This window comes from Embiotoca jacksoni, unplaced genomic scaffold, assembly GCF_022577435.1.
Source record: "Embiotoca jacksoni isolate LCO1_2020_lvr unplaced genomic scaffold, fEmbJac1.0.p SCAF_7, whole genome shotgun sequence".
Taxonomy (NCBI): domain Eukaryota; kingdom Metazoa; phylum Chordata; class Actinopteri; family Embiotocidae; genus Embiotoca; species Embiotoca jacksoni.
Genome location: NW_027185425.1, coordinates 12215816 through 12228951, shown reverse-complemented (window position 1 = coordinate 12228951; position 13136 = coordinate 12215816). Strand labels below are relative to the sequence as shown.

General features: G+C 41.1%; 2 protein-coding genes across 2 annotated transcripts; both read left to right on the top strand.

Moving 5' to 3' along the window:
* The first annotated feature begins 2827 nt into the window (after positions 1-2827).
* Positions 2828-5203, top strand: hoxa9a (homeobox A9a). The gene is made up of 2 exons (XM_069176832.1): positions 2828-3733; positions 4106-5203. Exons 1-2 carry the CDS (start codon positions 3181-3183, stop codon positions 4345-4347), a joined length of 795 nt encoding a protein of 264 aa, XP_069032933.1. The 5' UTR covers positions 2828-3180; the 3' UTR covers positions 4348-5203.
* Positions 5204-8184: 2981 nt separating this feature from the next.
* LOC138214553 (homeobox protein Hox-A7-like) lies at positions 8185-10804 on the top strand. The gene is made up of 2 exons (XM_069176276.1): positions 8185-8698; positions 9555-10804. The coding sequence occupies exons 1-2, from the start codon at positions 8332-8334 to the stop codon at positions 9866-9868; spliced, it is 681 nt and encodes a 226-aa protein (XP_069032377.1). The 5' UTR covers positions 8185-8331; the 3' UTR covers positions 9869-10804.
* Positions 10805-13136: the final 2332 nt, after the last annotated feature.

The window sequence follows — 13136 nt, the reverse complement described above, 5'->3', positions numbered from 1 at the left end:
ATCATTGAGCATTTGTCTATTTTGCGCCTTGTTGCTGCGGGTTCGCCATATTGTTTACAATACAGTTGTACTTTCCTCAACACAGAAGATTTTTTGGACACATGATGACGGAAGCGACGAGCACGGTGCATTATGAATTGGCTGATTGTGTTTCACTTGAGGCCCGGATCGACTGTCGAGTGGTTTAGGTAGTTTCATGTTGTTGGGGTCCATTTCTAACTCTGCAACATGAAACTGTCTTAATTGCCCCAGTTACATACACCGAAACCAAAAGGAAAGCAAATCAGGGACATAAAGGTGATCTGTTTAAAATTGTGGAAAGGTGTTTTGGAAGCACGTAACAAAGCTGCGTAGCTATTAAACCGGGAAGGGGTGGCTGGTTGTTGTGTATATTCTTAACCTGTCGCCTGTAGTGTTTTCTTTGCATTCCCTGGCTTGTTTTTTTGTTGGTAAAATAAGCCCGAGGGAGCATGTGTGCTGAATATCAACGTGATCAAAGCAGACCTGCAGTATGCGTCGTGGACCTGGGGATTAAGGGTAAAGCCGTGAGTGTTTTCCGTGAGTAGTAGTGACGCAGACACGCCAGACAAGGCCTCGGTTACGACCACTGCAGTGGAGGGGAAGGGGAAGGTGAATGGGGCAACAGCGACCTCCTTGGGCAATGAGACCGGATGCTTCCGCTGCGCAATAGTGGCTCCAGACAAAAGGAGGGGAAGGGCTTTATGGCGATATTTAGATCCGCCAGACAGGCTGTTATCTGCAGAAGCAAAAGAAGTGAATAGCCCCTGCGGTAAACTGGGAGAAAAAACACCCTGATTTAGGTTTACAGCCTGAGAGCCATTGGCATAGTGGCGTCTTTTCCTGCTCTGAAGGTGTTTGTCTATTCTAACGTTTAGTGCACAAATAGGCGAACAGCCGCTCCTTCTCTCTCTGTCTCTCTCTCTCTCTCTCTCTCTCTCTCTCTCTCTCCCCCCCCACGCCGGCTTGTTTGATGTCTGTTGGCCAAATAATGTGCAAGTGCCAGTGAGGTGATAGCCTGCAACTACAACGCACGCTATGGACACCTTGTGTCGTTTTTGCGCTTCTTTTTTTAAACGCAGTAGTAGTAGCAGAGTGCAGAGAAGCCCTGAGTGTTGAATAGCTTGTGGCCTTGCGGGGTGTTGGCCATACTCTCCGTTCATTTGCTGGTAATAAATAAAATACGCAGCGTAAGATGGGAAAACTCAAGGTTGCTGCTTTGAAGCCTGCAGTGTTAAGCTTACGTTTACGTTTACCCATCCCCTTTTTTTAGTTTCAGTTTTTCCTATGGTATACATAAAGTCTTATTAGATGCGTGGTAAATATTTTCTCACGCTACATGCCTGGTTAAGGAATAGTTTTTCACTTTATTTTCGAATAAATGCATTTTGTAAGCTATAATTTTAACCAGTATAAAGTTATGAACACGTATTTGTTTGTTTATATATTTTGCCAATGTTTTCATCATATTTGCAAGCAGCTTTCTTTCTCTTTCTTCGCGTACTTATGTTATATTATTTATTTATTTCATTTTATAACCTAATTCGCCACATTTTAAATATGTTCTCGTATGTTGGTGTCCACTACTCCCCGCACCATTTAATTTTAAAAGGAGGAAACCACAAACACCACATTACGCTTATTTTTAGCTCTATTTGAATGTAACGTTACACCGAAGCCCTGGTTACAAACAGGAATTAGAGTTAATTTGTTAATGGCAGTGAAGATGCCAACATATAGGCCTATACACGTGATAACGGCCGTGTCAATAGTCAACGGGCGCATGAAGCAACGATAAACCGGGATGCGTATTTACAAAATAGAAAATATTCGGTCACCGTGGTTGAAGTCAGAGGATCATTTATAAACCAACGACGCATTGATTGAGTTATCTTTGTTTTATTTTTTTATATTTTATAACACACATTGCATCATATTACATAGCTCCAAAAGTTACTATTTTTCTATTAGATATATAGACCGTTGGCTTTAAAGTGTTATAATGAAATTATATACCCTAATTAAACCGGGTAATAAATACTCTGTAAATGCGCCTGAAAATACGCGCAATTAAAACAATTATTTCTTTGTTAATCTGATCCAAAATAAAATATTTTCAATTCTCCAGAAATATTCTCACGTTTATAGATTTATTTTTCATACATTTACAATTGGCCTATTTTATACTACTGTTTTATACTAGAAAATGGACGCTGTATTTCCGCATTATTTTCCTTAAAACTGTGCTGTGAAGTGGATTATTGGCCCTAATACAATAAGGAGAAATACCCTGCTCTAAATTACAGAAAGTGTTTTTGGTAGGAAAACCACATAATTTTACTGTGTTAAAAATTTGTCTAAGTCAATTTACTCACAAACAACAATTTTGTCAGCTAAATATTGAACTGAAAACTATTTTGGCCTAGGCATGACATGCATATGTGTTTAGTTTTGTCTATAATATATGTTTAATTATTGAAGCTCTAAAAAGAGAAATAAACGGGCATTGGAAGAAGTCTGATTCAGATGAAACAGAACAAAATAATTTTAAAAAGAGTAATTTATTTAAATTTATGATCCAGTCCTCGTTTAAATCCTTGAGCTGCAAAGTTCCTGCAAAGGTGGTGTTTGAAATGTGTTTTGGTGAGCAGCAATTGTAGGGTACTTATATGTCCTATAAAGCATCTCGTAAAGTGAGGCTTCCAAATACATACTGTATCGTTTTGGATAACCATGAAGCGGATTTAAAAGAAACAAGTGACTGTAACACTGTAGCGTTTTATTTTTTTTTTCTTAGTTATTCATATTTTCCATCTCACAGATAGCAGATCTTAGTCGTATCTTGATAATTCTTAAAATTCGAGGTTGTTATAGCAGAGCGGGTGAGTATTTAATGACCACAGGGATTGATTTATCCTTTATTGTTCAGCCTTATGATCACGTGCGTCTCTTACCCAATGGAATGGCAGCCTGTCTCCCCATTACTTTCCCACTGTAGTTCTCTGTGGGGCCAAGTTGCTACTTGATTTCTCCACATTGTTATTTTGTGAGGCTGGGTTTACTGCGTGTGTATGTGTGGTGTGTGTGTGTGTGTGCGCGCATTTTACTTTTGCATGTATCTGTTGTACGGCTGCGTACATGTGAAAGTATAATTTTTCTGCCATGTCGACATCCGGAACACTGACTAGTTACTACGTCGATTCCCTCATTCTGCCCGAGAGCGAGGAGCTCTCTGTGCCGAGATACCCCTCCGGTCCTGGGCTCCAGCACGCCCGACAGCCCGCCTCCATCAGCGACCACAGCGAGCTTGGGACTTGCACCTTCCCGTCCAAACCCGCCGTGTTCGGTCCGTCATGGAGCCACGTCCCGGCTCAGTTCCCGGGCACCGTGTCCTCTGTGTACCATCACCACTACGGGCATCCCCAAGGCCCAGTGGGGGCAGATACAGATGGCCGCTATCAGTCTTGGCTTCTGGAGCCCATGTCTGGTTCCCTTCCCATGACCGGATTACCGACGACTCATCACTACGGAATCAAACCGGAGGGTTTGGGGACGCGAGCGGACGGCGCGCTGGCCGGATCACACACTGCGCTGCTGCTTTCCGATTACGCCAATGGCACGGTGGCGACAGCATCACCGGTGGAAAAGGACGAACTGTCTGTCCAGGCAGGGGACATAAGCGGAGAGGGCGAAGAGAAACCGGGCCTGGATCCAAGTAAGTCGCTGCAAAGCCCTTTATGTTTAACTATTTATACCGCATAAAGCTGCGAGGGAAGGGGGTGCGCGTCCTAACAGATGCCATTCTGAACGTGCCATTTCCTTATGGGGGCTGTTAATGGCAGCTTTCGTTGCTGTATTAGATAACCTTTTGCAGCTTTTAAAGCGAACGTGAGCAGAGAAAAACAGACGGCAGGTTTTGTTTGGATGTAGCTGCAGATACACGTGAAGAGCACTTTAATCTGAACAGGAAGATTTTCTTTTTGGTCTTAGCCAAATTCTGATTGATGTGTTTTTTTTTTTTTTTTTTTTACATTTGATCATTCGGAACCCGGGACCTCACACCAGTGTCGCACCCCACTCTTTTCAGATAACCCAGTGTCCAACTGGCTCCACGCGAGTGCCACGAGAAAAAAGCGCTGTCCGTACACCAAGCACCAAATCCTGGAGCTGGAGAAAGAGTTCCTCTTTAACACCTACCTGACCAGGGACCGTAGGTACGAGGTGGCGAGGCTGTTAAACCTCACCGAGAGACAGGTTAAAATCTGGTTCCAAAACCGCAGGATGAAGATGAAGAAGTTTAATAAAGACGGCGCACCGAAAGACGAGTGACTGAATGGGCAGTATTTAGGCTGATAGCGAGCTTTGTATGTAAAAGCTCTTAACTCTGCTGGAACTTCTTTTTAAACTCAATTGTCTTATTGTTCTATATAACAGCTATTGGAATATTTGTCTTGTAAAAAAAAAAAAAAAAGCATGTTGGGCTTTAGTTTGATGCGACTACCTTTATATTGCACAATTTTAACAGTGCCCACTCGTTTTTTTTATTTGTCCTTTAAATATGTTGATTTGAATTAATACCTCGTTAAAGTGTATCAGTTGGCCTGGTCCCTGTGCTTGTTTGTGTGTGGATGTTTCTAGTTGTGTGTGTGTTCTGGTTTGTAGCTATATTTGTTGTGTGTCTCAGAGTCACCGAGCATATAGTTTGTCAAATGTATTAATTTTTGTTGTTGTTTCTCCCTTCCTGCTAGAACTGACTGATGACCATGAGTTTGAGTCTAACATAGAACCGTAGAAAAACAGATTGGTTGCGTTTTGAAGTGGGTGCATAACCCCCGGAAACCTCGTGAAAATCCCTACGAAATTAAAGATGGTATAGAAGCTGTATTACATGACATGACTGACTACCTATACGTCTTTCAACTACCTACAATAACCCATGTTTTTCGATGGCGGATTATTAGAAGACTTGCTTGCATTACTGAACTTTGTCTGACTGAATTTCAGGGAGTAACATTTTCAAAGAAAATTTATTGTTAGTGAGAAAAAAAACTAAAATAAAACACTGTAGGCTACTCATTGAATACCTCGCGGTCTGCGGACCGTCTGACTTTTGGTTCACAAATGTAATTTGTACTTTATTTATTAAATAAAACAAATTATATCTGCGAATACATGCACCTTACATTCTCATTTCATTTTGGTCTCATATGCTTTTATTATGTCTCAATAATTATTTATTATATCACTTTTACTAGTCCTGGTTTGAATTACAAAAATATGAGACGCACTCAAAAGTACAAAAAGAAAATCAACAAATATATTTGGATACTCGAGCATGTAGAGCAAATTAAAAAGGTAAAAAAAAGTATTTTTTTATTTAGGCTTCTAATCAATTTCGCAGGAAGCCCACACACACACACACACACACACACACACACACACACACACACACACACACACACACACACACATATATATATATACATACATACATATACACACACACTAATTAAAATGCATACACCTATAGGTGAATATAAGTGTGTATGTCTGGATTGGGGGCAGAGCTGCGTCTTGGCAGAGGATGTTGTTAGCTGTATACAGCCATAAAAGACAATTACCGCTATAACCTTTTATGGGGTGCAAAGCGCTGCGAGGCGAGAGGACACAAAACAAAAAAAGACATCGAGGACTTCGACAGCTGAAGCCTAAAATAATGCAGCCGAAGTGTTTCTGTTCAGCTGAGATATGACAAGGCCGCTCAGCCTGGACCTCCGTCATTAGCGCCATCTCAACATATGGATCTAAACTTAGAGCAAGAACAGAGATTTTATTGATAAATAGTCTATCGATAGAACATTACAGGCCCGGGAAAATGCAGGGTTCTTTAAAAGCACGATGTGACCCCAAGAAGTCTATGAAACGTTTTTTTTTTTTTTTTTGTTTTTTTTTTCGTTTTTTTTTTTTTAGAGAAGATGTATAGGTCTGGTTTTAAAACGATGGCGTCTTCAGCCCAGTGTAAGACCAGTTCAAGTCTCTGCACGTTGGAGAAAAATATTTGTCAGAAAGAAACATAAAACGCAGAAGAAGCGAATCCGATGTGAGCAAGCTGCAGAGCTGCAGCCTTATTGAGCAGAAGGAAATTTCGTCGTAATTAAGAGCTACACAGGAATAATAGATTCTTGCACTTATAGGTAAATCGGACTTAAGTCTAAGTGGAGTTCTGTTGTGACGCGTTAGGGGACGCAGATGGACCCAAACTTCAAAGACTGGGCCAGAGACAGTGCAATAAAACGCCTGGTCTGCTATACTGTCTGGCATTCCAGTTTTAATGGCTTTATGGCCGTCCAGACACAATTAGGCCGTTTCCAGAATGGCACCCATTTGTTTTTTTCTTCTCTTTCTGTGTGACTGGGATCTGGACAAAAGGCCAAGCGGAAATGATCAGCTTTATTGGATTCTCTCCGACGAGGACGCGCAGGACTCACGGTCAATTGGAGCGATCCTTTGTTTCTACCTGGGAACCTTCCGCCCTCTGCTCCTTTGCTGGGCCCGTGCAAAAGGAAAAGGAGCAATAAAGTCAGCGGCTAGTTGCAAAAGCAGTAGCAGGCCTCATGCGAGTACCAAAATACATCTGGACAAGTGTGTTATGACACCAGAGATTTGCGCAAAATCCAAACCAATGAAACTAAACGTTACCGTTGCTCGCTATTTCTATACTTTAATCTTGTATATTCTCCCTGATTGCAGAAGAAAATAAAAACGCCTGCAGTGCTGCATCCCCACCGTGCAATGCCGACAAGTCACCAGAGGGTGGCGACACTGTTCCACAACATGTCCTGCTTTTAACACTCCTCCCTAATGAACCTGCTTTGGAGAACAAACTGTAACATTTTAAGAGTCCAGGAAAATTATTTCACACCTTTTTACAGTCTCAGTGCAGAAGCTGCTTCCTCAAGCTGCGGCTCTGCAGGGAGGAATGAAACAGCCAGCACACTGTGGCTGCTGGATTACTGCACGTTCCCTTAAATAGTCGCTGTGATCACTGAAACTATCTTTTTTCGGATGCTTTTATTTTGGTTTTAGGACGCAAACGATTTTAAACTAAATTTGTTTAATAGCAGGGTACTCAAGACTATCAAGAAATCTGGAGTATTTTACCTTCAATGCATTGATTAGGCAAATGTATTTGTGTAGATTTTAATGTCACATATTTTTCTACCAAATAATTTAAAATTTAAATTCATGATACACAAACTCAACAAAAGTATCCCATTTGTATTAATGTCATAAGAATTACCTGATAATTAACCCTGCCACAATCATATCACAATCACAACACAATCATGTAAACGAATAACGATTATAAATGAGTTAAAAGTAATAGTAGTAAAATTTGTTAGAATAGTTGTAGTAGCTAATGATATTGGTTTATATTTTTCACTGTAAAATATGCATTGGCTTTCTTTTCATGTCTTCGTTGCATTTGTGGTACAAAATACATATAACATAACACAAAATACAAAATACAACATTGTCGTGCTGGTATACATAATTCGACATTTACTATTATTATTATTATTATTATTATTATTATTATTATTATGTTAGTAATATTTTTATAATTATAATTATCCAGTTAAAACCTTTTTACAAGGAAACACAGAGAGCTGTTTCTCTGCAGTGTAGATTATTGGCTCTTTATATATCGCCTATAATCAAATTTTTTTTTTTTGTATTTTATTATCATCTTTTTTAGCTTGTTTTAAAAGCAAAAGAAAGCAACAAAGTCACTTTCTGTTGGAATTGTTATATTTTGTTATCGTGAATAACCTGTTACCTGTTGTAACTAATTGTTATTGCTTATTGGTGTAGCCCCTGTTTTGTGAGTGTAGATTATCATTATCAAATAGGTTTAAGTATTACATGATTAAATAAGAGAATGAAGCTTTAAAATCGTTGAATATTTGTAAATCACTGGTAAACAAATCAAAAATAAAACCATCACCTTAAATTCCGTAAATTATCTTTAGACCTTTGGGATTGTGTGAATTTCTATCGTGTGTTTATATGTTGGTATGTGTTTATGTGTGTGAAGTGTTAATTCCACTCTGCAGTCCTGTGCCATAATGAAATCCTGTCTGTCTGCTGATTGGACGAGAGCGACCGGGCCGGAGTCACATGGGTGAGTTCTTTGGTCCAGAGTAAAAATGGGGTTTGGTGTAAATCTAGGGTGTATTGCTGTCATATATCACACTACCTCGTAAAAACGACACTGAGGATTCTGGGCCAACAAATCAGAGAGAAAAAAATATGAGTTCTTATTATGTGGATGGTCTTCTTAGAAAATCTACGGCGGGTAGTTCTCTGTTCCCAAACCTAGAGCGAGCTTCTTGCAGTATTGGACCCAGTGGAGACGACCATGGCTCGACTCGGACTGCAGCGGCCATTGCGTTCGCACCGTCCCTCTCTGGAGTTTACAGCGTCAATAATGTAGCGTACCAGAGCCACCCCGTGTTTACCTCGGGCTATGCCCAGGGGCAGGACGCACACACACTGAATTGCAGCCCGTTTGACCAGCGCCGCCCGTTCAGCGACAGCTGCTGTCATCTGGGGCCGAGACCCCTCATCTCTCCGCCGGACAAACAATACCGGATGTACCCGTGGATGCGAGCATCAGGTATGTGCTATTTCAAAGCCCTCGGGTCAATGCTTTTACAAAACATTGTGATACTTACACTGGCCGTTAGTGGTTCAATTAATTTCGTGAAGCCATTGGTGTTGCATGGAAAGAATCGTAAAACTTTTATTGCGCAACTAATGAGTTCTGCAGCCATAAATTCATTTGGCCAGCGCTTCTGTGTTCAGTACGCAGGGACCTTGCCGCTGGGGGTTTTCTCTGCACTCCTATTACTCTTACAGGCTCTTCTCCCCTTTGTGGTTGTAAAAAAGACCGGCCTGTTGTGTAAATCAGTTCTCTTGCACTCTGCAGCTCCTTTCTAATTGGGTCTGCACTGCAGAGGCTCTGCTATTTTTTTTAAACGTGGATCAATATGCACCACTATTGCCGGCTATATAGAAAAGTCAGGTGGATTTAGAATGCAATCAAACATCGGCATTTTGTTATATTTTTGAAGCAGAAAGGTGTGCGTGCTGTAATCGAATTACTTATGGCTCCTTCGATGTGCAGATCATGGCTGGCTTTTAATTGGAAAGGCATGCAGAGTATCAAAGGAGTCATGAGCCACACACAACCCAGCAGGACTACTTTAAATTGATGTAGAAAAAAAAAAAAGTCTACCTCCAAAAAGTGTTTCGAGAGTGTGTGTAGGTGGGGGGTAATGTAAAAATACGAGCCTGCAATTAACTAGCAATTACAAATAAATTAATGACGCCCTGGATGTTTCCTGAATCCGATTTTTATTGTCAGTACCATCTTTAACAAAACTTTAAACAATGGTTTATACAGTGTCATATTTAATACTAACAAATGCGTTTTACAGTTATAAACATTTGGTGCATCTGATGTTCCACAGATCCAAATCGAAAACGGGGGCGGCAGACCTACTCCCGGTACCAGACCCTAGAGCTGGAGAAGGAGTTCCACTACAACCGGTATCTGACCCGCAGGCGGAGGATCGAGATAGCCCATGCCCTGTGCCTCTCAGAGAGACAGATCAAAATCTGGTTTCAGAACCGCAGGATGAAGTGGAAGAAGGACCACAAGGACGAGCCGGAGTCCAACACCGGGGGAAAGTGCGGAGATATTCAGGCGGTGTTCGAGGCCGAGGAAACCGAATCTGGAGACACCCGGAGCGCCGGAGTGGAGTCAGACACGTCTGCAAAGTAACGAAAGAGACGGACAGCGAAATGAAAACGTGTTCAAGGATTTAACAGAAATGTTTTCTCACATACCACTCATGCACTGTTCTTTATTGGCCGAATGACAGCTGAAGGAATTTATGTTAAGCATTTGAAAGTAGACTAAAAAAAAAAAATGCATCTTTCACAATTAAACTCATGAAAAAGCGATATTAACTACCAATCCAAACTAGCCTATATTTTTTTTATATCTACAATACTTTATGTAATGTAATCTGATTGTACTGCTGAGTCAACATTCCTTTAACAAAAATCTACCTAATATTTACCCTATAATATTCAAACACTGACACAAGTAATTTAATAAAAGTAAAATTGATCTAAAATTAAAATATTGTCCCTATTCTAAAAAAACTGACACAACATTAGGCGTAAATGTGCCTTATTTTAAAACGGCAAATTAAAAGTGAATTTTATGTTGGTTAAATGTTTTTCGGTAAAATATCTGTAGTTGCTTTATGTGATTCATCCCTCTCTATTCATTTCAGATATCGATACGTATTTATCTTTTTAACGCCCCTGGATTTGACGGAAATATTTGTTTAGTTTCGGGTGAACTCTTGTAACCTACCTCAGATTCCCAGACAGTCAACGTGCTCGTTATACTGTAAACAGGAATATCCTAATGTAAATGTTGTGGAATCTTAGCTGTGGATTGTACAAATGCTGGCACTTCATAATTTCAGGCTCTAAATTTGTGTATGTGAGGCTAATACATGTTATTTAGAAAGCGGAACATTTCAGTATCAGATTATTTCTTTTTGTCATTGTAAAATGCAGGATAGTGCAAACACTGTGATATATTTAGATTCGGTAAGAAACATGTAAACAAATAGCTGACTATAAAACAATCTGACACTGGGAATGGCTTAATATTACCATTTAATAAAATAGCTTCCACCTGTCTATTTGTTTTCATTCAGTGTTTGCTCACTTAATGTTTAGTACCCACGACAATAACAGCGTTTGTGTAACTCTCCGGTTCTGTCTGCTCCCGTTCAGTGGGACCAGTATTGGGTTGCATGTAATGAAACATGTTACAGTCCATTATGAAGGTTAGGTAAACACTGAAATTGGGGAATGTGAGCTATGAGGATGCGAGATGGGACAGGCTGCAGATGAAGGGAAATTACTGTTGAACTCTGCGTTCCCTCTTCACTCGGTAAGATGGCGCCTGACGGTGACCTGCCCCCTCCCCTTCTGTGTCCCCACCCCCATTCCCCCCATCTCTCCCTCCAGCGCTCGGCCATAAATCCGTTGTTGTTTATGAAAATTTACAACATAGCAATGCAACTTTACGAGGCAGCTCGGCTCGCCATTGGCTGCGGCTTGTCACGTGGCAGGGAGCCGTGAACATGAACTTTTTATATATAATTTCCAATGGCAGAATAGAGCAGCCTTTCGCGCGGCTCTTTTCACCAGCGACCTTCTGCGTTTTTACACCTCTTGCGTCTCCCTTTTTTTTTTTTTGGAGTTTATTTATTTTTTTCTTCAGGAGCGCGATGAGCTTGCAGAGAGACATGACTGGATCTCGGGTGCCCCGGCGGGCTCCTGACACGTTTTGGCAGGATGAGTGGAAGAAGCCCCGGTGCGTCACTGACCCCCTGGAGTCCCTGTTTCCGTCCGCAGACTCAGCTGGAGACTTTTCTCGTTACTGCCCGTCTTGCACCTGCTTGCTCCCTGCTACCTCCTGTGTTTACAAGCAGAAGCCTTCGCAAGGTAAGACAGCTGAAGCTTGTCTGTCGATTTTTTTTATTTTTTTTTTATTTTTTTTTGGGGGGGGGAGAATTTGCATTGTCTGTCTTCTTAAACAAATAAGTTATTTCTACTGTACCTTTTTGGATTTGTTTAAATATTCCGAGGATGGAATCCTGTGAAGAAACTGCTGCTGGTCTTAGTGTTTTTGCATGAGTTTATTTGTTTGTTGTCGGATTTGAATGTGAAAGCGCTTTCGCCTGCAAAATTCTTTGAGTGGATGTGTTGAGCTCTTTGACGCCCTCCTGTGGAGGCGCTGGGGGTTTTGTGGTTGCAGCTCTGCCTGTTTAGCTACAGACGCCAGCGTGCAGGCTTCATCAGACAGGATGACCTCTGTGTGTTCATGCAAGTTTTGTTGCCTCCTATGTTTTCATGCTGGCTGCCACATTGAATTAAGATAAACATGATAATCATCAGGGATCAAAACGAAATTAATCAAAGTGTTGAATGACCTTTACTTGACACTGACAAGGAAATGTCCTTGTCAGTGGAATTAAAAAATATAAAATATTTTGTTTTCCAAAACAACACGCTGTTTTTACTTTGTATTTGCACGTCGGTATATTTGTTGCTGAACAGCATTTTATTGCGTCACCACAGTGATTTATTATGTATTTATTATTAGACCGTGAAGGAGCCACAAATAAATAAAATGCAAATCATGCACGCGGATACTTCTTTTTTAAAATCGCCCGAAAGTCAAAGCACCGTTAAATGAATCAAATGTAATAATTTTCCATCTTGCACATCCATATCTGCACATAGCATATTTTCAAAGATTGTTATTTTCCGTTTTTATTTTGTTTGCAAAAAATATAAATTTCACTGCATCATGTAGGCTGTATTAAAGGCCATTAATTACAGAAATATTACGATTTTTATTTTCTATATTTTAAGACTAACGACTGCTAGTGTGTGATGGCGCCTGCAGAGTGCACTGCCCTCCTTTTTTTTCCTGCAGTGACCATTACCAGCCCCCCGAAACCCCCCCCCCCCCCCCCCCTTACCAGCCCGACACGTCTGACACCAGTGCACACTCCTTCCCTCTCATTTCTTTTGGTCCTTATTTAGTTCCTGGGTGTGTCCCTGGCTCAACTCGGAGAAATAATTTTCGTGGGAACTTTGTTGCCATTGGCCAGCCATAAATCAGCTGTTGGAGCATGAGTGTTTAGCCAACACACACTCCGTGTAGAATCCTGTCATTGTGGGCCCGCTGGAGCCTGGTGTTCACCATTCCTAGCGTCGTGCCTTCTGGGGCTCTGTTACTGCAAAGGGCATAGCCCCGACATACCTGGGACAGATTGTATGATCTATCTCACTGTTCTTGTCAGTGACACAGGAATGGGCTTGCGCTGGGTAAATGGACTGCTCTGGGGAAATGGCATGTGGAGGAAACCAGAGGACAAGTTACTGCCTCAGAGAGACGAAGGCGCCATAAAAATTCCACAGGCAGAAAACCAAATGGAAAGCACAGGGCGCTG

What these genes read in the sequence shown, in the direction of transcription:
- hoxa9a (XM_069176832.1), top strand. Translation starts at nt 3,181, where the DNA reads ATGTCGACATCCGGAACACTGACTAGTTACTACGTCGATTCCCTCATT. An exon ending in GAAACCGGGCCTGGATCCAA is followed by an intron (nt 3,734 to 4,105) that starts GTAAGTCGCTGC and finishes CACTCTTTTCAG; the next exon opens with ATAACCCAGTGTCCAACTGG.
- LOC138214553 (XM_069176276.1), top strand. Translation starts at nt 8,332, where the DNA reads ATGAGTTCTTATTATGTGGATGGTCTTCTTAGAAAATCTACGGCGGGT. An exon ending in CCCGTGGATGCGAGCATCAG is followed by an intron (nt 8,699 to 9,554) that starts GTATGTGCTATT and finishes GATGTTCCACAG; the next exon opens with ATCCAAATCGAAAACGGGGG.